The sequence below is a fragment of the Cottoperca gobio genome, chromosome 17, assembly GCF_900634415.1.
Source record: "Cottoperca gobio chromosome 17, fCotGob3.1, whole genome shotgun sequence".
NCBI lineage: Eukaryota > Metazoa > Chordata > Actinopteri > Perciformes > Bovichtidae > Cottoperca > Cottoperca gobio.
This window is the reverse complement of record NC_041371.1, coordinates 22,207,696-22,235,673: the sequence shown is the minus strand read 5'-3', so window position 1 is coordinate 22,235,673 and position 27,978 is coordinate 22,207,696. Positions and strand designations below refer to the sequence as shown.

Here is a 27,978-nt window from a genome sequence, read left to right as displayed (position 1 = left end):
AGTCTTCAGTGTGTAAGAGTTTCTCTGTTCATCTTGAAGTCATCAAGGTTGGAACATTTTGGCCTTTCACTCTGTCAGCCCTGCCCTTTTCTTCATGTTTTCTCAACCACTGCTGTTTCCTTCACCCACGGGTAGATCTGTGGCCTCCAACAGAAACACCAGCATGAATTTCCTGCCAGCATTCCAACACTCACACATACACAATACCACCAGGGTAGCCAAAACAGCAGAAAGGTTAACAGAACATAACACACAAGTCAAACAACTGAGAAACATTAATAATATGTTAGAAAGAAAGACATATGAAAGCTTAGACACTTAGATTATAGAGGGAAGGTAGATAAGGAAATACTGATGTGTATTTATTTGGAAGAAAAGCCAGGTAAACAACACACCTGCAGTCTGCAGAGTAAAAGAGAGAGAGAAGGAAGTAAGACAGAGAGGAAGACGGGGGGATAACAGCAGAGCAAAGTGGAGAGAGAGAGAGAAAGAGGAGGAGCAACAGAATAAAGAGAAATACAGAGAGGCAGAGATCTCCACACATCAGTTAGTAAGAAGACAAGAGCGAGAGAGGACATGAAAGGGTAGAAGACGTAAAGAATATAAAAAGAAAAGAAAAGAAGCAAGTTAAGAAAAGACATAAAGAAGAAAGTGAGAGGCTGAGGGAGTTGTTGCTCGGTTGGGAATCCATCCAGCAGACTGCAGAGACTTCACTTTGTGACAAAAGCAGTGTGTGAGAGTGTACTGGGAGGACAGACTGGTTTCTACCCACAGTGAGCAGACTGCCAAGCACCATGGCTGACAACATGAACGAGGAGTCGGATTATAACCCAGGGAAAGATGAGCTGGACTGGGGCTACGAGGAAGGTAGGCTGGTCTTCATTAATATGAGGAGGGGATGCTGGGAAATATGTGATGTTTGCTTGTATAGAAAGTTGAGGGTCCAGATTTGAAAGGGGTCTGAAGCCAAAACTTTACACACTTTATGTCGTCTTTACTTACTGTTTTACTGGAGCTTTACCGTGCTGGCACATATTGAAGATCCTGGTTTTGTTTTGGTATGAACATGTCTGTAAACAAGAAGTAAAAATAAGTACAAACAAATATATTTTCAGTTTTTCTCCCCTCTCTTGCAGCTTACTCTAATACATATAACCGTTTATCCATGAACACTTTTAAATGTGCGGTTTTAAACAACTATGAGTGTTCCTCTGCTGTACAGGATGCACTTAATATCAAAGCAACACGTTTGTTTACAATAAATATAAGAATGTATAAGAAATATCACAGGAAACTATTGACTGAGATGGAGGTATTGAAACCACTTGATCTTTGATGGAATTAAAGGGGTATTTACAAAAAAAAAAGCTAATAACAAAAAACAATAAAGAGAAGGAGAAGAAAAAAAAGGACAAAGAAAAAGCGAGACAAGAAATACAAATAAATATGCAGAGGGTGTGATCTGTTTGGGTTTGGATGCATTTTAGGCGAGCTTTGCAGGATGGGTTTGGTTTAGTATTATTAATTCTTTCTCTGGTTCGTAGCAGCAGTTTGAATTGAACCTCTATAAAGTTGGGCAACTCAAAACACCCACCATAGTTACTGAATTCATCCAAAATTGAATCCAAAAGTGACGGATTTCTGCTGCAGCTTGCAAAGGTTTCTCAACAGTTTAATATTTAGCTTCCATCTGCCATTATTAGAAAACGTTAAATAATTTTACAAGAAGTCCTCCAAATGAAAGGAAAGAAATGTATTGTTTGTCCATGCCCTCTAGAACCACACAGAAGATCTCTTGGTGCCTTCAGTAACTGTTACAAATCCTTACTGAAAATAAATGTATTTTATTATGTGACAACGTTATGGTTAAGGTTTTGGCAGAATAACTTGGTCAGGTAAGTAGCAGTCTCCCGTGTTAATGGCCGATGTTTTGTTGGCCCATTCATTCATCCCAACTTCCTCCCTACACTGACTTTGTGGCTCTATGATATCACCTGACCTCCTCCTTTGCTACCCTCAGAATTACTGCACTAGAGGACTTTGTCACTTTAAAGTAACAGGAGTCGTTTTGGGGCACTTGTTGAGAAGAACGATTTTGTGGTTCTTCCAGGGAGGATCGTTTAAAATTTGAAACTCTGTAATTAAGTGTTTCTTGCAGAAATGCACACTGGGAGTCGTAGTTAACTTCTCACCTTACTTTTTACCATTCAGGATCCAGATCATTTTAACACAGCTGTTCATCTCTTGGACTGATTATTCAAACAGGAGAGTTTTATGCCCATCCAAGCCCCACTGTGAGTCACGTAACATTGTCCATAGAGGAAAAGAATGGGACTTATACATATGGAACCATGTCCTCTCACTTTGCACTTCTATTAGATCGTTCCTGCCATGTCTTTAAAACTCTGCGCTCCTAGTTTGTAATACAAAATTTCTATTTCTCAAATTTCTCAAGCTCATCATCAGGGTTATTTTCTTTGACACGAGAAAACCTTTCCAGAACCAGAAAAGACATTAAACAACTGTTTTCACAATAATACTCCCCTTGACAGGTAAGTTTATCTTTGTGTGTAAAATTGGTGATGTGCCCCTTTAACTAACTGTCAAGTCAGTCGGTACATGTTTTGGCCAAACAAGTGAAATGAGACACCGTCCAGCTTGTGCCGACTTTCAAATAATAATATCTATTTATTTTTTGGATTGTCCCAGATGTATAGTCGAGTTATAGTGTGTCATGCGGTTATGATATAATGAGTTCATTTAGTTTGTGTTGATTCACTCTGTCTTCTTTCTATCGCTGCCTTTACTGAGCATCGAGGGATGCCCTGTGATGTTGAACTGTAAAATTCTTCCTGTGAGTATACTGAATGAATTAGACACTTGTGTACGGCTTTGCAACACCACCAGTGTCCTGTGGAAACCTTTTGTCCTAAAAGTAATGTTTTTATAAATTACAAAATTGGATAATTAATTGGATGCTCCATTGACACAGATAGTAGCCTATATGTAAACTTTTAAAATGCTTGAATGATTGATGAATGCCATGCTGCTGTGCAGAGAAGCATTATGTGCATGGGAGAAGATTTTCTGCAGGACACTTGATATTATTCAATGCTGGCGTTGTTATGTATAATATCTTTCAGATATACTGCTAACCAACAGGACCAAGGTACCAAGGTACATCTGTCAGTCAACTTCTGTCAGGGTTTGATGTGGACAGGAAGAGTCAGTGTTAAACTCACACATCTTGTGTCTGGGACCTTTCCGGTTTAAAAATCCATTGCAAGTCCTCACTTTGCTCATTGCATTGCTTTTCATCTTTAAAATGTCTTTTGCAGAATACAGTTATTTATTATACATATATATATATATATTATTCCATATATGGTCATGTACAACCATTTTTATTTTAGATGCATGGATAAATAATAATGATGTAAACTGAAGGAAATATCTGTCTGAATGCTGTGCTGCCTTCCGTTGCTTTCAGTTCACAGTTTTGGTTCTCAGGACCAACAAAGCTGAAACAAAGCCACTTCCACACAAGATGGCTTTCAGTTCATTTGCTAAATGGTTTTCTGTGATACAGTTATGTCATTACAACATGTTGGCAGGCACATTACTTGACTGACAGCAATCACTTCTATTGTATGTGCTGTAGCGATGCGGTGCACACGCATGCACACACAGAATGTTGCACAGTCCTTTTACGTGTACTGTAACACCAGTGAAACCCTCTTGGCCTTTAGTAAATTGTTGTCAAGGCTTTAGTTGCTGAGGATAGAGAGAATGTGAAGGGTCCCCTCACCCCTCTCTCCTATCGTCAGCCTGTCTGCAGTGTCTCTGCTGCAGCTGCAGTAGAAAGAAGTACGGTCCGTGAGGAGTTCATTTTCTTGGAGGGACATGAGTGTACTGGGCCTTCTTGAACATGATACTCACCGAATATGTTCGTTTCCCCTTTTAAAAACACATCTAACAATGTTCTCATTGTGCTGTTAGAGGGACTGTGGTCAGCAAAAAGCTGAAGTGAATCTAGACCAGTGTGTACCTTTGGTATCACTTAGTATCACTTTCTCTCCTCTGTGTTTCTCTGCCAGCGCAAGAAAACATTGAGCAACAATATTGCAGTCTTAACCTAAGACAGTTTTCACCCCCTTAAGTTTGGTCAAAAGTGATATTACAAAAGAGTCTTCTGTCCCAGTTCAGCTGACAGGCTGGCCCTCCTGCAACCACAACCTGCTTGAATGAGTTTTTAACACTTTAAACTCTTCCCTTCCCCCTGTCTCCCTCTGCCTGTCTCCCCCGCTGACAGCAATCAGAAAATACAGTTGTTTTAAAAAGATAAACTCTTACCTTTTACAGACCTTTCAATGGTATCTCCATTATGTCAAAAATAAATGTTCAAAGGTCAAGAATAAAGCAACCCAGAACAACACAACAAGCCTAAGTAAGCCTTACTGTATTTTACATTTTAAAGAGGAACTTCAGCAGCAATATACAAAATAGACAGAAACTCAACACAAAAAACAAAATCTTAATGGAGTAGGCTACTGTCTTCTAGAGTATTCACTAATTCCTCATCTTACTTAGTGAGATTAGACAAATGATATCAATTTAATGTCTGTGTGTTAAAGGAAGCAGGATGGCTCTGTGACCCCTGAGGCAGATGGGAATAGCCAGCTAGCTTTGCTAGCGACTTTAAAGCTGTTTTACGCTTAAATTGAACAGAGCGTTAATTAATGTTATAAATTCCACTTGTGTATTTCCTGTTACAGTCAAAATGTCTTCCGTTAAAAACGCAAAAAGCAAAAATATTTATTGTGTGTACATTGCAAGAGCAGAGTTTATGAATTTCTACATACGTACTGTTTCCTGTAGTGGGTAAGTAATACTATATTATCAGAGGGTACAATTTCTATTATATTATAGAAGAGATTTTCACAGCCAAAGTACTTTCATACATACTCAGAACACATTCAAGATATGCTGTGACAAACAGCAGAAAACCTTTAACACTGAATACAGAAATCTGTCTCCACACCTCCCACCAGATACTCCTCTCTTTGTTGAAGGGTACCCTATCCTAACTTTTTGGATTCTATATTTGAGTATATAGTTGTCGGGTGTGGCAGACTAATCTGTTGTGTCAATCTATCTATCTTTGTTTGTTTTTTTATTGTTTTCCATTGAGGAGCTTCAGTTAAATGCTTTGTGTCTTTTTTGACCTATGAAAGTTTGATGAGGCTGAGTTTTATAATATTTTGCCTAAATGACTCACCTGGGAGAGCCTACTGCATTTTCATGACTCCATCATGCTTGTTTATAGGCGAGCCACTGCATAAGCGAGATGTAGAGGCAACTTAATTAGGTTTTAATTCATTAGTGTTTCTGACCTCATGTAAGTACTGTCAACAGCTAGGAGGCAGACACAGGACTCCTCTATAAAGGTCTGCTTTCACATGTGGGCGTGTGTCTTTATTTCTCCTCTTGTTTAAGGTACATCTTATTGCTGTCTACTTTAAATATATGACGTAAAATGTTAAATAAACCAACAGCAGTCGATATAAAAATGTCCTTAAATGATTAGTCGGTCAATCAATTCGTTGATTAGTCAGTTACTGTTTTGTTATCTGATGAAATATTCAGATGATTCTTCATGTAAAAATGCTAATTATTTCATGGTGACTCAAATGTGACAATTTGGGGATTTTCTTCAGTTTACATACAAAATAAATTTGAGGTTTGAGCTTTTGGTCAGACAAAACAAGACGTATTCAAAAGCTTTATTGTCATATGGTCAAAAGCTTCAGTTGTTGGCGATGAAAATCTTAAGTCCCAGGCTCCTGCAACAACGCAACATGCAGTGTACTTAAGACATAGAAAAATAAATAAAGTAATACAATAGTGCAAGAGACATAATGGTGCAAGTTAAATGCAGGAATAAGTCAAATATATACATATAAAATATAACAAGATAAAACAGAATGTAAAGTTTCAAATACTGTACAGTAGAATATAATACTGTGTACTGTAATAATATATAAGTATGTGTATAAGTGGAATAAACATATGTAAGTAGTGACACTTCACAGAGCTCAGGAGTTCAACAGTCTCATGGCCCGTGGGATCAATCCGTCCCTCAGTCTGCTGCTCTTGGTGCGGATGCTGCTGTCCCGTCTGTAGACGGCAGCAGACAGGAAAGTTTGTTGCTGGGGTGATAGGGGTCCTGTGGGTCCTCTGGGTTCCTGTGATTGTCCATCCATCCATCCATCGTCTACCTGCTTATCCGGGATCGGGTCGCGGGGGCAGCAGCTCCAGTAAGGAACCCCAATCTTCCCTTCTCCGGGCCACATCCTCCAGCTCCGACTGGGGGATCCTGAGGCGTTCCCAGGCCAGTGAGGAGATATAATCTCTCCACCGAGTCCTGGTTTTTCCCCGGGGTCTCCTCCTAGCTGGACGTGCCTGGAACACCTCCCTAGGGAGGCGACCAGGTGGCATCCTTACTAGATGCCCGAACCACCTCAACTGGCTCCTTTCAACGTACTCCGAGTCTCTCACGGATGGCTGAGCTTCTCACCCTATCTCTAAGGGAGACGCCAGCCACCGTCTGAGAAAACCCATTTTGGCCGCTTGTACCCGTGATTTCGTTCTTTCGGTCATGACCCAGCCTTCATGACCATAGGTGAGGGTAGGAACGAAGATCGACCGGTATATTGAGAGCTTTGCCTTCTGGCTCAGCTATCTTTTCAACACAACGGTGCGGTAAAGTGACTGTAATACCGCCCCCGCTGCTCCGATTCTCCGACCAATCTCTCGCTCCATCGTCCCCTCACTCGCGAACAAGACCCCGAGGTACTTAAACTCCTTCACTTGGGGTAATGGCTCATTCCCTATTCGGTGTAGGCAATCCACCGGTTTCCTGCTGAGAGCCATTGCCTCAGATTTTGAGGTGCTGATCCTCATCCCAACCGCTTCACACTCGGTTGCGAACCGATCCAGTGACTGTTGAAGGTCACAGACCGATGATGCCATAAAGACCACATCATCTGCAAAGAGCAGCGATGAGATCCTCAGGTCACCGAACTGCAACCCCTCTCCTCCACGACTACGCCTCGATATCCTATCCATGAAAACAGGATTGGTGATAAAGCGCAGCCCTGGCGGAGGCCAACATTCACTGGAAACAAGTCCGACTTACTACCGAGTATCCGGACACAACTCTCGCTTTGGGCGTACAGGGATTGGATGGCCCTCAAAAGTGACCCCCTCACCCCATACTCCCGCAGCACCTCCCACAGTATCACCCGGGGGACCCGGTCATACGCCTTCTTCAGATCCACAAAACACATGTAAACCGGATGGGCTTACTCCCAGGCCCCCTCCAGGATCCTTGCAAGAGTAAAGAGTTGGTCTGTTGTTCCACGACCAGGACGGAATCCGCATTATTCCTCTTCAATCAGAGGTTCGACTACCGGCCGAACCCTCCTTTCCAGTACCTTGGAGTAGACTTTACCAGGGAGGCTGAGAAGTGTGATACCCCTGTAGTTGGCACACACTCTCTGGTCCCCCTTTTTAAATAGGGGAACCACCACCCCGGTCTGCCAACCCCTAGGCACTGTCCCAGACTTCCACGCAATGTTGACGAGGTGTGTCAACCAAGACAACCCCTCAACACCCAAAGCCTTCAGCATTTCTGGACGGATCTCATCAACCCCTGCGGCTTTGCCACTGTGGAGTTGTTTGACTACCTCAGTGACTTCCATCAGGGAAATTGACGATGATCCCCCATCAGCTTCCAGCTATGCCTCTACCATAGAGGGCGTGTTAGTCGGATTCAGGAGTTCCTCAAAGTGCTCCTTCCACCGGCCGATAACCTTCTCAGTCGAAGTCAGCAGGGTCCCACCCTTGCTGTACACAGCTTGGATTGTTCGTCGCTTCCCCCTCCTGAGGTGCCGGATGGTTTTCCAGAAGCACTTTGGTGCCGACCGAAAGTCCTTCTCCATAGCTTCTCCGAACTTCTCCCACACCCGCTGCTTTGCCTCTGACACGGCAGTGGCTGCCGCCCTTCTAGTCCTTCAGAACCCTGCAACTGTTTCCGGAGTCCTCCTGGATAACATAACCCGAAAGGACTCCTTCTTCAGTCGGACGGCTTCCCTGACCACCGCAGTGTTCGAGGGTTACTGCCCCTTGAGGCACCTAAGACCTTGAGACCACAGCTCATCACCGCAGCTTCAGCAATAGAGGTTTTGAACATCGCCCACTCAGGTTCAATGCCCCCAACCTCCACAGGGATGTCTGAAAAGCTCCGCTCGAGGTGTGAGTTAAAGATCCCCAGGACAGGGGCTTCCTCCAGATGTTCCCAGTTCACCCGCACTACCCGTATGGGTTTACCAGGTCTGTCCAGAGTCTTCCCCCACCCCTTGATCCAACTCACCACCAGATGGTGATCAGTCGACAGCTCCGCCCCTCTCTTCACCCGAGTGTCCAAAACATGCAGCCTCAGATCAGATGATACGATTACAAAATCGATCATTGACCTTTGGCCTAGGGTGCTCTGGTACCACGTGCACTTATGAGCATCCTTATGTTCGAACATGGTGTTTGTTATGGCCATTCCATGACTAGCACAGAAGTCCAACAACAAACGACCGTTCGGGTTTAGATTAGGGAGGCCCTTCCTCCCAATCACGCCTCTCCAGGTGTCTCCATTGTTTCCCACGTGTGCGTTGAAGTCTCCCAGCAAGACTACGGAGTCCCCTACTGGAGCCCCCAGCAGGGCTCCATTCAGGGTCTCCAAGAAGGCCGAATACTCCGAACTGCGGTTTGGGGCATAGGCACAAACAACAGTCAGAGTTTTCCCCCCCATAACCCAAAGGCGTAGGGAGGCGACCCTCTCATCCACCGGGGTAAACTCCAATGTAGCGGCGCTCAGCCGGGGGCTAGTGAGTATCCCCACCCCGGCCCGACGCCTCACACCTTGGGCAACTCCGGAGAAGAATAAAGTCCAACCCCTATCCAGGAGTACGGTTCCAGAGCCAAGACTGTGCGTAGAGGTAAGCCCCACCAGATCCAACTGGTAGCGATCCACCTCCCGCACTAGTTCCGGCTCCTTCCCCCACAGAGAGGTGACGTTCCATGTCTCCAGAGCCAGCCTCTGCTGCCTGGGTCTGGTCCGTCGAGGTCCCTGACCATCACTGCCACCCGTGTGACAGCGCACCCGACCCCAGCGGTTTTTCCCATGAGTGGTGGGCCCACAGGATGGATGGATGGGAGGCACCACGTAGCTTCTTAGGGCTGTGCCCGACCGGGCTCTGTGGCAAACCCGGCCACCAGGCGCTCGCTGTCGGGCCCTCTCTCTCGGCCTGGCTCCAGACGGGGGCCCCGGGCTTCCTCCGGGCAGGGTCTCTCCTTTCCTTTCCCTTTTTTTCATGAAGTCGTTTTTGAACGTGTGATTGTGTTTCTACATATTTTCATATGTTTTACAAACCAAACGGATTAAGAAAATACCCAGCAGATTTAACCATAATGAAAGTAATCATAAATTATAGCCCTGTATAAAATAGTTAACAATTAGTTTAACTTTAACCAACTACAAGTAAAGTACTTGTACGAGTAAAATACTGCTTAAACATTAATGTATACTTAATATTAAGCTACTGATATATAATATATAATTACTTATACACCCCCACAGGTAAAATTTCTCTGTATTTAATATGTTTACTTTTGATGCTGTAAGGACATTTTTCTGATAATACTCACATACTTTCTCTTACTGTAAGACCTTAACACTTATGGTACATGTGATGTGTGTGTGTGCCTGTTTTCACTCATAGGTGTAGAATGGGGACTCCATTTCCCAGCAGCCAACGGCGAGTACCAGTCTCCCATTAACTTAAACTCCAGGGAGGCTCAGTATGACCCGTCCCTCCTGGATGTCGGCTTATCACCAAACTACGTGGTGTGTCGAGACTGTGAGGTCATCAACGATGGACACTCTGTCCGCATCATTCTCAAGTCCAAGTCAGGTGACTCCCAGGAGACATGACAACATGACAACATGACAACATGACAACGTGACAACGTGTCAATACTCACTTCTCATTGTTTAAGAAGTGATGACAAAGCATGATGCATGTTTGGCTTTTGCTGTCAGTCATTGTGACCTCCTTTTTCTCATTTTCACTTTTACTCTGACCTGATTTCTACTTGCTGTGTGCGCTTTTCCACAATGCCCTGGGTTTCCTGTGCTGTTGTCAGTGGTTACCGGTGGTCCGTTGCCTAGTGATCATGAGTATGAGCTTCATGAGGTTCGATTCCACTGGGGCAAAGAGAACCAGAGAGGGTCAGAGCACACTGTCAACTTCAAGGCTTTCCCTATGGAGGTAGTGCAAAGACACACACACACACACAAACACACACACACACACACACACACACACACACACACACACACACACACACACACACACACACACACACACACACATACAGAAATAAGGCCATGGCCATGCGGTGGGCCTAACACACTTTAAAGCAGACCAACAGCTCCTAACAGACTTTAGAAGTACAGTGTTCAGAGGAACGAGAATGTTCGTCTTGAAATGTGATTGAATGTATTTTGGTTCAGTTGAACAAATATAACCAAACCTCCACCATATAGATGGCAGATCATAAAACAGTAATGTGAATACTTTTTGTGAACGCCATTTGTGACAATTTTGGAAGGCAATGGCAAACAACACATTTTGTTTGGAGGACCTTTTGAGGTATTTAGATTAAAGCGTGTTTCCCATGTAAAGACCCACACCATAATTGAATGGATCGATGCACCGGGTGCCATTTCTACTGTGAACACACACACTTATTTTGAATCAATTCCACATAAACGGTACTGCTTCCTAGAGCTCCAAAGGTGTATCAATTTGCCACTGAAAATAGTTTTCTATAAACTGCTGTGTCCCACTGTTTAAGTAAATGATTCAATCTCTTTTTTAAATGAAACTATATAATTGTGAACCATTTAAAAAAAGATATCTTCAGCAGGAACACATTTTGAAGCTGAGTGCCGCAGACAGGCAGGGGAAGCTGGAAAATAGTCACAGACTGAGTCATTGTTGGTTTTAGTACAAGCCTTGTACTTTAAAACGGAGATATATTTTCTTAAAAGGTCAAGGTTACAAAACTATTTCAATTACTATGTTTAGACATCAAGATAGCTTTTGACCTCTTTTGCAAATCACAAAATGAATGCTGAATGGGAAGTCTGAGATAAAACTACTGATATGGAGCCTGAAAGATTTTAATTGATTTTAAATATTTTCTACAGTTTTTATATTACAGTAAGGTAGAGGTAGAGGTTTTGCACTACTTTCTCCATGATCACATCACTTGACACAAGAGCCCATATAGAAAGCCCTCAGTCACCCCCAGCTGACTCTCTTACTTACTTCTGTTCCCTCCATCTGAAACAATAGCTCTCATATACAGGTTGTGTTGTGTGTCTGTCTGCAGCTCCATCTGATTCACTGGAACAGCACTCTGTTCAACACTTTGGAGGACGCTCTTGGGAAGAAGAATGGAGTCCTCATCATAGCTCTTTTTGTGCAGGTAAACATCCACATCAATAACCACAGTGGCCAGATAAGGGGTTGGCTTACAGTGTTACATTGTCAATTTAACAGAGATCAATATAAAAAAATAAAAAAATCATATATACACATGAACTGGCTTTTAGGACAAAGATCATTAGATTTATTTTACTCCATTTTTCTAGTTTGTATTGCTTTGAAACCAGAATAAGCACATATTGAGTCCTCCATTTTTCTTTTTGACACTGTGATGGGTAACAGTAAATGTATGTAAGAATGTATACCTAAGTGTTTCAATACGAATTGTGTGAGAATGTATAGAGTGCAGCTAAGTAGATATGGTGATAAAGGTGGGCACCCTCTCAATAACTGCTCCTCTATAGCAAGCCATATTCACTGCTGTCTATTGAGTCTATAACATCACATGCAGATCGAAACGTTGCCATGACAAAGAGAAAATAAATTATTTATTCAGAGCTTTACAGTATGCAGACAACATAATCTAACAGTTCCAACTGTCCACCCCATGTTTTATCAATAAGGCTAGAACTAATATAAAAACCTCACAGTATAACATAATACATTTCACCAGCCTCCAAAATTACAATGAAGTTGAACAGCTCTCTGAAACTGCATCAACACAAACGAAACATTCGACCTTCATGAAGGAAGGATTGTAGGGCTGTTGTATGAGACTGCTTTAGTTTTGGCTAAGTGTACCTAATAAACTGCAGTGTAATATTTTGGAGCAGAACTACCCCATGTATGCTTGACAACATATTTTAGTTTGAAACATTTGAAAGTATCTTCATGCATTTTACCTTCCATAGATTTGGCCCTCAGTTTAAAATAAATATTGACTTTTTCAGCACGTTGTGGACCTTAAAGTGTTTTTCTTTCCTGGGATTGTAAGTGTTGCTTTTATAAATGAGGGAACAGGTTCATTCCAGATTATCTTTAATCATTCTGTGTTATAATATAAATATGACATGTTGGAAAACACCATCTGCTAAATTCCTATGAAATCCCAGATTCCTCTACTTCATGACTTCTCCATTGAAATTCCCTGCAAGGAAAACTGTTTAAAAAATGTGGGAACTTTTACACCAGTTTAATGAAAACAATCAAACCTCAGAATTCAATAACCACTTTGAGAGAGATCTGAGTCTCACCAGCTCAGTGAAAAAACACGATCTTCTTCACCCCACAGTTTGAACACATCAACTTCACACGTCCTGTTTTGACAGCTCCTTTAGTTTGTGCTTCCTGTTTACTTCCTGTACGCATGCGGCAGATATAAACTAAGATCTTCTTAAAACATTGTTCATGTCTTTGCGGCTGTCACTGATAACATTATCTTTAGAAGATACATTGATAAGTCCTATGGCAACCAACTGACCGCCCACTGAAACCTGGAATGTGTTTTCATCAGATCGGTAAGGAGCATCTGGGTCTTAAAGCCATCACTGAAGTTCTACAGGACCTGCAGTACAAGGTGAGAACAAGTCTGAAAGGATCAGACAGATTAGTACAGACACAGATGGATGTCAGATGTTAGATGAAGAATGACGCTGTTAAACTACATGATGTATTAATTCAATAATTTCTGTTGTGTTGCTGTATTACCATCAGGGGAAGAGCAAGATTATCCCCTGCTTCAACCCCAACACTCTGTTACCTGGTGAGCAGAAAACTATTTGATTTCAATGTATAATTAATAAATTGGAAGATTTGTGAACAAATAGTAGTTTAAGTTGTAGGTTATACCACCAGTTCACTCAAGGTGGCAGCCTGCAGGGTCACTATCATCAATTCATTCATTCTTAATTCCAGTTTATTCTTCACCACAATCACTAGAAGTATCAAACAGTGTTGGTGGAAAAAGTGGTAACACTTTCTATGATGCCCATTTATATAATGCATTATAAACATACTTAGAATTCTTTATAATCTGCTTATAGAACTGTGTAGTTATAGTTATAAGCACTCATGTATATTCATAATGCTATACGTCATTAATCATAACACATTATACATTTTTTATTATGACTTAAGGTCAAGTATCATAATATTTCATAAATGCTGCTTTTGTTTTTGCAAGGATCATGTGTATTATAACTCCCATAGTTGTAATATGCTACATTAATATTATTTTTTATAATTTATCTAATTGTTATAATGCATTATAATGTGATAAGTTTCTCTAATTATTGTTCACTTTAATTGAAATGAAAAAATATTATCATTCATAAGATTAGAATTCAGAACTCTTTCAAATCTCTTCTTGAAACTTTTACGTTTTTAGATGAAAATATGAACTATTTATTTCACTCAAAAACCTAAACCACAGAGATTACTGTGCTGAAAGGTGTTCAAATCAAATATCAACTGAATAAATGTATGTTTTGTTTTTGCACTTGACATTAGCTGAAGGCAAAATCAGTTGTACTGCTGCAGGTCACAGACTCTCAAGTCACAGTACACTGCTGAGGCAGAGCCGCTAATTAAGTTATTTAAAAAATGCCACACCACTCATTAAAGTAATTACACTTAAACATTACATTTAAGCAGGGACTCGTCGTTCCTCCCTTTGTTGCGAGAAGTGGGTGAAGGGGATCCACACTTTGGGCCAGTCGGCCATGTTCAGTCAGTGTCACGGGTTGTGTTTGAACCAAAATACAGCACACAGGATACAGAAACAGTTCATAATGACGTTTAATGCCAAAACACAGCAAGTAGAGGGCAGGACAGATAATCAACACGGGTAAGTACAAACTCCAAGCAGACGAACCAGTAGGGGACAGGCAGAGGATCAGGAATCAGAAGAGACGAGCAGGTCAGAGGTAGGCAGGGTCAACAGCAGGAAATCAACCTGGAACAAAATGCTGGAGAGTCTTGCATGAGTCAAAGAACAATATGGCAATGAATTAGTGAGCAGGAGAGGCTTAAATACTGGCTTGATTGGAGATGAGAGACAGTTTGTGACCAGGTGAGCTGATAAGACAGGAGTGGTTTGCCGGTGGGGTGAGGGGAAAAGTATTGAGGTGCAGCCGGTAAAGACACAAGGGGAGTGTTCTTACAAAGTAAAACAGGAAACAGAAAAACCAGACCAGAATCATAACAGTACCCCCCCAACCCCCCCTCAAGGGACGGATTCCAGATGTCCCTAAAAACACACAAAAATCCAGCAGGGTGGGTAGTGGGATTCAGGGGCAAAGTGGCCAGGTAACTAAGAAGGGGGTAGCTGGACAGGGGTGGAGCAAGATTCCCCCGGCAGATTGTCTGGGGGCAGGGCAGAGGTGGAGCAGCGCAACTCAGGGGGATGGCTTAGTAGCTGAGCCAAATGTTTTCTGACCAGGAGGGTGACCAGGAGACAGGAGAAAGGGTGGAGCCACTCTGGTTGAAGGGCAAGTGGACAACCATACGAGCGTAGTGGGTAGGATGTGAACCGGACAGACGTAGCCGCCCTGGAGGACGGGCAGAAGGGCGACCGGACATGCGGAACCATACTGGACGGTGACCAGACGTCTGGGGCCGCACAGGAGGTCCGCAACGAAGGAGGAACCCCTCTGAAGGACGAAGGTCGATGCATGACCACCAACTAAGTTGGGAGAGTGCAGGGAGAAGTTGGTACCGCCCAAGCTCAGCAGGAAAACTTTCTGACCGCTGCAGCTCGGCAATGGACACAGGAACAGGGTACTGTCGCAACTCAGCAGGGGGAAGCAGAGTCTGCTGAAGCTCAGCAGGAGAAACGGGAATGCCGCACCTCGGCAGGGAGACAAGAAACAGGGGACTGCCGCAGCTCGCCAGGAGGCACTGGGAACTGCCACAGTTTGGAAAGGGAAAGCAGAGTCTGCTGCAGTTCAGCAGGGAAAACAGGGGTCTGCCACGGCAAGGCAGCAGGATCAGGGGTCTTCTGCAGCTCGGCAGCAGGCTCAGGTGGGGAGGGACTCGAACTTGCTTGGTGTTGGCCGAAGAGCTTGGCAGTGGAGACTCAGGGTTGCTAGGCAGCGGAGACTCAGGCCCAGGGGCAGACTTGAAGCTGACAGGATGGCGTTTAGAACGACTGGGTTTCTTACCCTGATTCAAACTCATTAGTCCTCTGGCGGCATCAGCGCCCATAGAAAGCACCCCAAAAACCTTGTGTAGTTCCACAGAAAAAGGTTAGGAAGGATAAGCAGGCCGGCATCTGTCGTTTCATTCATTCATTCCCATTCTGCGGTCCCCCTCAGAGGCTGTACATTGTGCTGCTCTCTGATTATTGCTGAGTGGAACACCTACTCTACCTTTTAATTTCCCATTTCATCAGAGTGAATACGTAAAATAATCTCGCCATTTCAGAAAATTGTTCAATGTAATGCTTTCACTGACACATGCTTAATCTTCCCTCAGACCCTTTACTGAGAGACTACTGGGTGTATGAAGGATCTCTGACCACACCACCTTGTAGTGAAAATGTGACATGGATCCTCTACCGCTACCCTCTCACCATCTCACAGTTACAGGTAAAACATAAAGCCTTCTGTGTGAAGTCTTGAGTCAGTCTCAGGTTGGGCTGAAGATTACACATTTGAAAATGAAATAAATCTGGAGGTGTGGAGTTAAAAAGAAGTGATCTTATCAGACTTATGTAGCCCGCTCCTCATTTCTGCTGCAGGCTAGATGGATATCCATTAGCTGCTACTAGCATGACACTCAAATCTCCAACACATCTGTTTGCAGTCGTGTTGCATTGTGGGTAATGCGTGGAATAAAAAAGACAATATCTCTGGTTCTACTGCATCGATATTGATCCTTTTTTTTTTTTACTGTCCGTCGCGAGTCCAGCAATGTTAAAGGAAATCAATACTAAATGTGGAGCACTCTCTTTTTTTCACACCTCTAGTTTGGTTAATTTGGTCCAGACCAAAAAAAAGATACAGTGCATTTTAGATCTGGTCAAACATGACGTCATACAGACAGATAGATAACTTGTGCAGCACTTTAATGTTCCTGATGTGTACATTTATGTTCTTTGGTGTTACAAAGAGCTCACAAAGAAATATCTAAATATGGGCATTACTAGTAATATTAGACTGCAAGTTGCTTGCATGTTGTGAGTAATGACTAACAGGTAGAGACAGGACTGTACAACATCACTTTTCCCCCCACTGTCCCTAAGTGGCCAAAAATATATTGCCAGATAAAACACATTCAAATTTAGATACAGACAGCAACTGCATGAGTATTAGAAAGATTAGTGAAAGTGATTTGATCAAGGATCATACATGCTAATTGCTAACCATAGCAACAGTAAGGCCATCAATCAAATTATTATATTGTAGCCTACGCATGCAGTCGTCTTTTAAACTGTAAAATATATTTCTGTCAGCTCAATTCTCTCTCTTTCTACATCACATCCAAACTATACATAAACTCAATATCAGGCCATTTTGTGACTTTCATACAACACAGGAACACGGACCTGAGGATCTCTGGCATTCAACACAGTACAGGAAACCTTTACACCCACTGCCATCAATGAGCCTGTCACATTGCCTTTAATTCAGCCTTTTCCTGACTCTGGGCTCTCTTCAAGCAGGCGGTTGTAAAGGATGATGATGGTTAATCCTCTGACATTTATTTCAGTCTTTCATGCTGCCTGCCCTCTGGCATGCTGACCCTTTGAAATGCTAACAGAAAGAATGACTTCTTGCTGTCCTCCTGCCTCAGGCCAGGTCCATACTAATGTGGATTCCTTTATAACATTTCATATTTTACACAGGGACAATGCACATGCATCAGCAGTCCGGTAAATTTAACAACGTCAGCTGCGGCCAAAATAGCACTTTAGTTTTCCGTTCCTCCATCAGAAAACACCAGGAAATATTTTCTGAATATTCATTTTGCAATATGTGGAGAGCAGGACATTTTGGATTCATGATGGCTGAACTGTCAGAATCAGAAATCAGAAATCCTTTATTAGTCCCACAATGGGGAAATGTACCTCGTTACAGCAAAAGAACATATGAAGTAAAGAAAAGAAAAAGAGAACAAGAACAAGTGTAGAAAAAGCAAGAGAGGTTAAAGACACAAAGAGCTGGACGACGGAGAACCCTTGAGAAGAAGTCAACACTGAAGGGACATGGGATGGGCTCTGCCAGAAATTACAGACTGTTAATGGAAAAGAAAATGTGAACAGACTTTGACAGTTACAGGACAGAAAACCTCTTTCAGAGTCGTTTTACTTTCTGTCCTTAGTCTCCTCGACTACCACTTACTCTGCACTCAGCTGGGACATGTGGACACCTGTCAAAGTTTGACATATTATGAATTGCTAATCTTCATCAGACTACAGAGTTACAGACTATTTTTCTCAGCGGAAGCAATACAATCATCATTAAATTAATAAAATCACTTTTTGATCAATATTTTGTGCCACATTATTGATTCATTTAGTAAGTCGCCGTGTAATAATACCCTGTTAGGGTTCATTTTACAATAATGACCGAATCGCTGCCCATTATCCCTGTAAACACATGTAAACTTGAACATTTAAATTTAATTCCACAAATGACTGAAATATTTATTAATTAGTTTAATGCCTCCAGCTGCTGAAAATGCTGACCGGTTTAATAAGCAGACTATAATATATATTATATACTGTATGTATTATTTGAAGTATCTGGGAGTACTGGAGTACAGAAGTCTCTGTATCATGTTTAAGACAAATCAAATCAAATCAAATCAAATGTATTTATATAGCCCAATATCACAAATTACACATTTGTCTCAGTGTGCTTTACAGACTGTACAGGATACGACACCTTCTGTTCTTAGACCCTCGCATCGCACAAGGAAAAACTTCCCAAAAGAAACCCCATAATTAAAGGGGGAAACCTGGAAGAAACCTCAGGGAGAGCAACTGAGGAGGGATCCCTCTCCCAGGACGGACAGACGTGCAATAGATGTCGTGTGTACAGGATAAACAACATAGTACAAATACAACATTTGACAGAAATTATGTTGTGTTGAAAAAAGAGAAAGTTTGGATGAATCCAGGAAAATGTCAAAAAGGCTTCCCGGTATCCAGCAGGACCAGGGCAGCAGGCGCAGCCACGATTCATGATCCTGACGTAAACTTTATCAGTGGCAACCTGCCACATGAGAGACAGACACTCCGGGGATGATGACCCGGATGATGAGTTAGTAACATACATTTATATAAATACATACAGAGAGAGAGGGAGAGGAGGGGAGAGGGAGGGGAGGAGAGAGGAAGAGAAGGAAAAGAGCAGGGAGGTGTCCCCCGGCAGTCTAAGCCTATAGCAGCATAACTAGGGGCTGATCCAGGGTAAACCTGAGCCTGACCAAACATGGCCCCACTGCTGAATGAGCTCTAACAACAGCAGAAGTATTATAAAATATCAGGTCCTGCTTACTTAGACGACACACCTCAAACATCCGGCTATTATAGACTGCTAAAAGCGTGTGTGCACAGTGCATATGTGCATGCGGGTATTTAAGTGTTTCTATGCCTCCAGGTTTTGCACTTTGACAGCAGGCAATAAATCCTCCTTCTGTAAGCCAACAGCTCGACAGCACAGAAACTGTTTCCATGTTTGTTTTGGCCAGCCACTATGATACAGTACATGGTGTGAAAGTGATAGTATCTGCTGCGGTGGTTTGCACATGAACAGGATGTCAGATTTTGGATCCTTTCTGTTACATTTCTGATCTTAACATTTTGGTCTGAGCAAGAAAACAATAAGAGATGTAGAGACAAGAGATTTCTTGTAGAAGACCGGATTTGTCCAAACTTCATGTTAACTGCTGGGTAAATACTTTCTTTAGGCAATTTGAAAAGTGTCAGCTGTCTTCAGATTATCATAGTTCTTTTGCACACTATCATTACATCATTGGAGGGTCTTTGTCTGGCACAGGGGCCCATTGTTGATCTCATACTTTCAAAATATGACCCTGATAGTTTAAAATATTTACAAGAATGTGTGCCAATGTTATTTTAGACAATTTAAATTCTGCTATTTTCTGCTATTTTAATTCTGCTATTTTATAATGGTGCTCTTATTCTGTCCTTGTACTAATTGTTATGTTTTTGCTGTGAAGCACTTTGGGCTGCAATTCTTGTATGAAAGGTGCTATACAAATAAAGCTTATTATTATTATTATTATTATTATTATTATTATTATTATTATTATTATTATTATTATTATTATTATTATTATTATTATTATTAGAGACCCCACATGGGTCCCAGTCTAATTCTTTCCCCAGCCAGGTTGCTCAGTACTGAACATGTCACCTGAGAATGATCCTGTGTGTCAAAGGGCAAAAGTGATGTGTTTATGCAACCATGTTGTCTTCTTATGTTGGGACCAGACTGTCTAAAAGCACTGTACACGTTTCAACAATTTCTTATGGAAGCCCTGAGGGGCGAATAAGAATACATTTTTATATACTAAGTCTGATATATAATGTTTTCACTCCTCAGGTAAAAGTTGTATTTAATAGCATTCATTCTAGCGAAAAGAAAGACATGAGAGTAATGTTACATAATTTGCAAACACATAATATGTATGCTACTTTATGTATAGAGTGCATAGAGAAATTAAAACTCACCTGGAAGAAAGCATGAATGCTTTTAGTCCTATTTAGAACATGGTGTGGTGGTGCACTGTGGTGTTTGTTGGTATTACAGCAACAAACACTTATTTTCACCCACCAAAACTTTTTTCCAACTGTTTTCACAAATGAAAAAAAGGAAACCTTACTTACAAAAATGTAGATTGTTTTTCACCTGTTTCAAAAGGAAATTTTAAATCAAAGGGTTCATCAGATTTTTCTCTCTCTCTCACTTGCCTGTCAGAGCTTCCATACTTTCTCACTCTGCCAGGGATACACGGGGTGCACCGGAGGTTTGGAGTTTTTGGAGATCCTTTTGTCATGCAAACTAATAATAATAATAGAGGATATTGGTCATCAGCCACTTTAGTCCAGGGATATCAGTATTGGCCTTAGACCATATTTAACATGTTATGTGTGGAGCCTTGAGATATGGAACTGTGAATAGTTTGGCCTCTAAAATGTAATCTTTCCTCTTCTGCAGATTGAAGAGTTCCGGAGGCTGCGATCCCATTTTAAAGGGGCGGAGCTATTGGAAGGGAATGATGGGATGTTGGGGGACAACTTCCGTCCCACCCAGCCGCTCAGTGACCGGACGGTTCGTGCCGCCTTCCAGTGACTCTCACTTTCCACTGTCAACTCAGAAAACTATGGGACTTACAGATACAAGTACAGAAGGTAATAGTGTTAAAATGAGTTCTGCTCGGTCCTGTTTTAACATACAGCACTTTAATGAAAAAGTATTGTCCTGAGCATAAGATCAATATCTACCCAGAATCAATAAAGCATCAAACTACATACAGTACACACGTGCCTATTTAAACATCCAGCAGAGACAGAGCAACATTAGCATTCATTTATAGTCATTTTCTTTCCACCCGATGAATGTGAATTCAATACTGCTGCTAAATACTCCTCTATGTTCACCAGCGTTTTTCTCTTTTTCACTGAAGACAGCCGTCTGCTGCTGGAAATAACACTCACTCAGATTGGTGATAGTCAAACAAAATGTGCGGCGGAAAAGCTAAAGTGCTCTGTACAACTGAGGGAACATGCAGAGTGGGGGGATGATTCTCTGACATCATTCACTTTACATGTGGTGATTTAGCCCATTGTAAATATAAAACACTGATTTGTGAGGCTTTAATTTGCATATACATGACACAAACACATTAAAGTGTCCAATAAATGTGTAAATAAATGATAAAATAACTGACCAGCATTTGCTGAACTTATTTCAGTAAGTTCCGCACATTTCCTCACAAGGGAGAGTCTTTTATTGGATCTAGGCATGCAGTCCCTGAGGTATGTGGCTCCTCTGAAACTACACTGTAGTGGGTCAAGCCCTGGAAGAACTAACCCAGTTCAGATACTAATCTGGGACTAGCCTACATACAGCATATAGTCTGGTGTATGGTGGGATCCCAGATTTAGCTGAGCAGCACTGCAGCAGGCCGACAGGGCAGAACGTTTGGAGGGCAAGAGGAGGGTAAAAAAAAGACAAACGTGACTTTCTGAGTTTCTTAACTTTTGAGGATATTAAATCTTTGTGGTTATTTCTACATGTCAGAATGGTACGATGTGGAAAACAGAAGAGCAAGGACCTGCAAGGAAATGTTGGTGTAACACTATGTTATAGTTTATTCTTCTAAGCAGTCTGACTCATAAACACTACTATCAGTTAGCCTTGGCACACAGAATGTGAGGGACAGGATGAACACACTATCTTCCATGCAGTAAATTATCTCATTTGACATTGGTGTAGCAACTGACTTCAATAAATCATGTTCCATGCTTAGTTGTAGGTCTTCTTCTTTAAAGGTGTTCTTCATTTAGAAGAATAGAATACTTTCAAGACACAGATGAAAAAGACTCAAGATCAAAGCAGCAGGAGTGGAGATATTCTGACTTTGAATCCCTGGATCCTGTATTTGCCATAATGAAACTTTAAAGCATTGGACCATCCTTGACTGGTGAAAGCTCCTTTAAAGGACTAGTTCATCCCCAAAATGACCATTTTTATATCAATTACTCCCCCGTGTTACCTTAAATTCTGGAAGAAAACGTTGTTTTTCGCACATGCATTGCCTCCACGGTGAATGGAGAATCCAAAAACGGAGAATGATGAATTGAAGTAAACGGTTTAACAACAGCAAAACTACATCAAAACATCTGTTTACAAACTCTCACACAACTCGGGCAGAATAATTCAAGTCTCATGTTTTTAGTTGTATGCTCACTACTTCCTAAACACAAGCATTTTCACTAAAACCTTGCTATTTAAAGCACTTCCACATAAACACTCTCACACTGGCACCGACGCGTTGCTCGTCCTTGCATGAGACATAGAGTGTCTTGAAGTTTCCTTAAAGAATTCAAGGCAACACAGGGGGAGTACTTGATATAGAAATTATCATTTTGGGGGGAGGTTTTCCTTTAAAGACATGACCCCTTCGCTGAGAAGATTGGTAACCTCATTGCACATTTACAATGTCAACCATAGAACAAAAACCTGGCAAGTAGATGTCTTCATGCAGTCATGGTGTTTTAGGAGTTATAATGACAAAATTACTAATAAAGATGTTAAGTGTGCTGCTTTATTTTAAACAAATCATTGCTGTTTCACTGAATAAAGCTCCAACACCAAACTTTGAACTACCAAATAGTGTTTACCCTCCAAAATTGCAAAATGTATTTTTACAGAGCAGCACTTATTAGAGTTCTTCATAGTTTTCATAACCCTGTGAAACCACTCAATATTTGAGCTGAATTCCACATAGTTCATATTCAAGGAGAGAGATGAGAGTAACAGGAAGCTTAGATGGAAGAAGGAAAACAAAGTGTGTTGAGAGGAGGGAGAAAGAGGGGTACTGTGGGGAAGAGAGGTGAAAATGCCAGAGGGATGAAAGAAGAGGAGACAGAGGAGAAAAAACAGAGGAATATTGTTTACAATGTAACCTGATGCTGATCCGGTCCCACCAGCACAAACCCACCTGAGACAAGACCTGCAAACGAGAGAGAAGAGGCAGAGCAGTGGATAGTAGAGCGAGCTGGGAGCATTAAAGCAGAGAGGGTGATCTTTAATGTTAGGTAAACCTCCAGAACATTCCTATCTTTCTCTTTTTCACACTGCCTGCCAAAATATACACAACCCTCTTTGTCCGTGTTCTGAAGAAACCAGAGTCTACAGCCGTGTCAGCAGCTCTGTGAGGCTGTGCTCAGATTATATATTACAATGCTGACATCACAGTAGCAATGTTAACATGCTGATGCTAAGCAGGTAAACTGTTTTCCATGTTCACTGTCTAGTTTAGCATGCTAATGTTAAGATAAACAAAATGAACAATGTCTTATTCATTAAGTTTACATAAGGGGCCCTATATAAAAATCCATACCATATGTAAATAACAAATATATGTTTTGACAACATGATCTCAAAGGTCATAAGAAGGTAACCTTTGTATCTGGAATTGATTACCTTGGTGCCATGAAGTTTGAGGCAATAGAAGTAGACCAATGTATGTTGAAAGTATGTTGCGACAGGGTTCGTGCAGCTCCTATATAAGGGACAAGATTGTCTTTGTCTGAGGGACACTACGCGGTTGTGCTTGGAAGCAGGTAGTGTTCTCATTATTATTGTTTATTGTACAACAAAATAATAATTAATCAACTATATCTGTGTCTGTGCTTTATTGATTCCTCTCTGTTTCATACCACAATGTTGTGAGCGATAAATATCCATGACACTAACATTTGCTCATTAACAATGAATACGCAGTACACTAAAGGGAAAGTCTAGCAATCACCTAATTCAGTTGGATACATCGTCTGTGGAGCATGAACGTCTTACAACTTTATAGAAGATTATTCAGTCAGTTTGAGCTCTTCATCACACCATGAGCATTAGACAAAGGTGGTAGTCTGGTCCCTCAGAAGAGATTATTGTATTGTTGTATTTCATAATAAGAGACTAATAAGAGTCACGTTAACGTACACATATTATAATGTCAGTAATGTGTCAAAAGCTGCTTTCCCTACTATTGTTTTCTTTCTCACTTTGGTTGCTTGATTTTATTTTTTAAAATGCTTTGATTGCCTCAAAGCCACATTCAGCCATAATGTGTTGCCAGGGTCCAAGAAATCTGCCCTGAGGCCTTCAGAATCAACAGTGCGGGCACCTGTAGCTTAAAGTGAACGGAAACAAAACTGTGGCGTTAACCAATCAGATTTCGAGTTGGCGACACCGGGGCCAGCTAGCAGGAGTACGATAACGTCATCACGTCCACGTCTTTTGATTGGATACGCACTATTGAGAGGCAGAGCTAGCAAACTTTGAACGAGCTAATTTGTGTATTTTTTTGATTGATTTCTACAAGCTGTTTTTTCAACCCACAATGGCTGAAGGAGGAGAAGAGATCGATTTGGTCGCATATATAATTACAACGCCATTTTCAAGACGAACTGCTGGGAATGCCTGCTATTTACAACTAAATGTTTCGTAAATATTAATATAACTCTGTTGTACTTGACTATGTTAAGGTGATGCAACGCCCAGTTATACTGCGTTTCTGTCGAAATGTATAGTTTCTAGAGCCATGGAGTCATAATGATGGTATTAAGAGGTGGAATAATTCAGGTAGGACTGTGTAGGACATCACTGAAGGCCTAGGTGTGAAATGCACGGCCCGCCACTGAGCTTGAGGCATTACATAATATTATAGTCATTTCCCTTGTGTCTGAAAAGGTAACGGAACCTTAGGCAGAGCATATATCACACATCCGTGGTCCAATCATTTGACTGATTTTATATGGCACTGCAGATGGAATTACCATCAACTTTTAAAGGGTAGCTCAACACGTTTCTCTTGAGTAGCTTTGTTGCAGTTGACATTTTCCCCCCAGTCTGGAAAATCTTAACAATAATATACAGAAACACAGGAGCAATAAATGTTGCCCCTTTTCTTAAGTTTTACTCAGCTGCAGAGCACATCTGGTTTCTTGTTTCTTTTATTTTGATCTGATCCATATTTCTCTTTTATTACAGGGGAGAAAGACGAAGAGGTGTGAAGAGAGGAACATAAATAACGGGAGAGAGTGTTGATGTGGTTGTAGATCAGCTGCAGACTGAAGGTGGACAAAGAAACTATTGAGCTCACACCTTCATTGTGCGCTTTTGTTCGTGTGTGTCCTTTTCTGCATAGCCTCTCTTCTCTCTCCCCTCTCATTCTTACTGTACATGTGTATGTGAGTGTAACATCCTCCCTGTGCCTGTGTGTGCACTGTATGAAGTATTGTTGTATGTGTTTGTGTCCTGATTAGACGATAGGAGGTTTTACAACCTGCCCGTCTCCGCTGTCAAAACAAGAGGAAGCACGAACCTCAAATTTACCTACACACACGCACACGCACACACACACACACACACACACACACACACACACACACACACACACACATACACACACACTTGTGTGTACTGAGTTGCATACACATTGAGTGCAGACATCAGGCTGGCCATCATATGTAACAGACTGAATGTGCTGCAGAAGACAGAACTGGACAAGTTCAGCACACAGTTTACAAACTGTATTTCTAACTTAATATTGTGTTATGAATCAATTGAATCTAAAAATGCAGTCAAAATAAAATGGAAATATGTTCATAATAAAATAAACTGGACGAATCCAAGTTGTAAGCTGAAGTAGACAAACCTGACTATTAAACCCTCCTTTAACAGTGAAGTACATTGAGCACTGTTTTACTTTTTAAGCCCTTTTGCCATTAAATGTATCCAAGAGAGCCACAAGAACCTGTATTTTGTTAAAAAATATATCAAATGCCATTGAAATAAAGGTTGTATACAATACATGCAGTAATGGCGGAGGCGCTTGAGAGTGCAACACATTAATCAGCCGCCGGATTCCTCTATAGATGCCTTACAGCTAACGTCACAACCGCGCCAAACACTTGTTTACTGTTGGCCGCCACCATATTGAGTACCTGGTTTAGCCCTGTCTCAAACACATGCCTTCTATATGCTGCGCAGTGGGAGGTGACAATCTTCATACTCACTGTAACACTCTGTCTCTCTTTCTCTCTCTCTCAACCGCACTCTGGCTAGCTTTACACAAACAACCTACGCACCGAGTTATGGATTACTTGTATTTAGTTAGAAAAAACACATCTTAAAAATACAAGATTCCCGATGCTTAGGCCCAACAGGGAGTCCTCGGCCTGTTGAACCCCAATACAGTGGGTCTTTGCCAATGAGAAAACACAACAAAAGCCCATTAAATTTCAGCTATCCACAATAAGTGTGCACATAATGCAGTTTACCTTTCCTTTGATAAGATTATTTTCGTATCAGATGCCATATTTTTGTCTCAATGACCCAGCCAGCGGCAAAGTACGTGTAGGCTACTCATCTGTGCTCTTGAAGGCTTTCCAACTTTCTCCGGTGTATGGACAGGAATAGTGAACTTGGCAGATATAAATATCATATCATGAAAAGTCAGGCCGTATCTCCGACGATATGATCCAATTACCGATATTTTCTCTGCATATCTTTTCTAATCTTTGCTATCTAGGTAAGAAACTAGTGACATTGGTTGTGAAGAGCGCGGGCATTGTGAGCCTATGTGTGAAATATCAGTAACATGGAGACAACAACAACAACATTCATCTTCAGAAGTCACATGACTGCAAGGCATCTATACAGTTCAGTAACTTAACAGTAGTTTGATAACATTTGCTCTGTATTGACTTTACATTGTAAAGCTTTATATCAGCCTATAAGGGAATATAAAGAGGAGTTTAGTAATTAGTGGGAGGGTGGGTTTACATTGATCTATTAATGTGCATAATATGGTGTAATAGTTTTAATGAGTTTGTTTATTCTGGTTATATTCTTGTGATAAAGTCTAACATCTTACACCAGCTGCTTATTGAACCTGCTCCACATCTTCATCTCACCACACAGCTTTAGTTAGCCAAACGAACAGTACATGAATTCTGGGTAATGAAGTCCTTCAAATTTTTTAATTCCCACTTAGCTCGCCCTGCTTGAGGCTGTCAAATATCAGACTGAAGGGATTGTTATGCTGCATCAATGTCCTTTTCATCTAAACCCTTGTACATTTCCATTCATGTGTTGCATGATATTTTGGTCTTTAGTGTTAAACGGTCACATACAGGCTTCATGCTGTATACATAATGTTCTCCTGATGCTATGCTGTTCAAACTGAAACTACAGTCTACACATTTGTTTGGTAGCTCTATCCTTTATGATTCTTCCAGATTCTCTATGACAGCCTTGATATTCCCTGTATTAAAACATATTTTGATCCCTATCATTGCCTAAAGAATGTAATTCTGAACACTTTATAAAAAAATGTCTTCATAAAATGTGGACTATTAGCAGCTTTAACCGCCATTAACACCAGTGGAACACTACTCTCATCACTCCCTTCATATTGTTACAGGAACTGCTTTTATGTATGTAGGCTATATTTCACATTTACACCTGCCCTTAAAATGTGATCTGTTATCTGGATATGGAAAAAGGCATGTTAATGCAAGCTGCAAATGATTGCAAAACATGCATTGCGATCAGAACACAACCAGATTAGCCGGACCACATCTGGACGTGATCAGGCTCACATAGTGATCGGATGTCAGCCGGGTGCAAACGCAATCCATATAGTGGGCCACAGTCTTAAGGAAAAATCTGTGCAGCAAATTGAAAGGCTACCCGAGGCCCTGAAC

The 27,978-nt window shown here is 41.5% G+C and overlaps 1 protein-coding gene across 3 annotated transcripts; it reads left to right on the top strand.

Annotated features, from left to right (window-relative positions):
- Positions 1–334: 334 nt before the first annotated feature.
- On the top strand, positions 335–27,563 carry ca8 (carbonic anhydrase VIII). 3 transcript variants are annotated; one of them, XR_003833867.1, is made up of 9 exons: positions 335–867; positions 9,843–10,028; positions 10,261–10,385; positions 11,515–11,610; positions 13,024–13,086; positions 13,224–13,272; positions 15,984–16,096; positions 20,699–20,892; positions 25,259–27,563. XR_003833867.1 is itself a non-coding variant. In XM_029453248.1 (8 exons), exons 1-8 carry the CDS (start codon positions 795–797, stop codon positions 20,831–20,833), a joined length of 846 nt encoding a protein of 281 aa, XP_029309108.1. In that variant the 5' UTR covers positions 347–794; the 3' UTR covers positions 20,834–23,885. The 3 variants fall into 3 exon arrangements, 1 of the variants encoding a protein (XP_029309108.1); XR_003833866.1 differs by having other exon boundaries at positions 348–867; positions 9,837–10,028; XM_029453248.1 differs by lacking the exon at positions 25,259–27,563 and having other exon boundaries at positions 347–867; positions 9,837–10,028; positions 20,699–23,885.
- Positions 27,564–27,978: the final 415 nt, after the last annotated feature.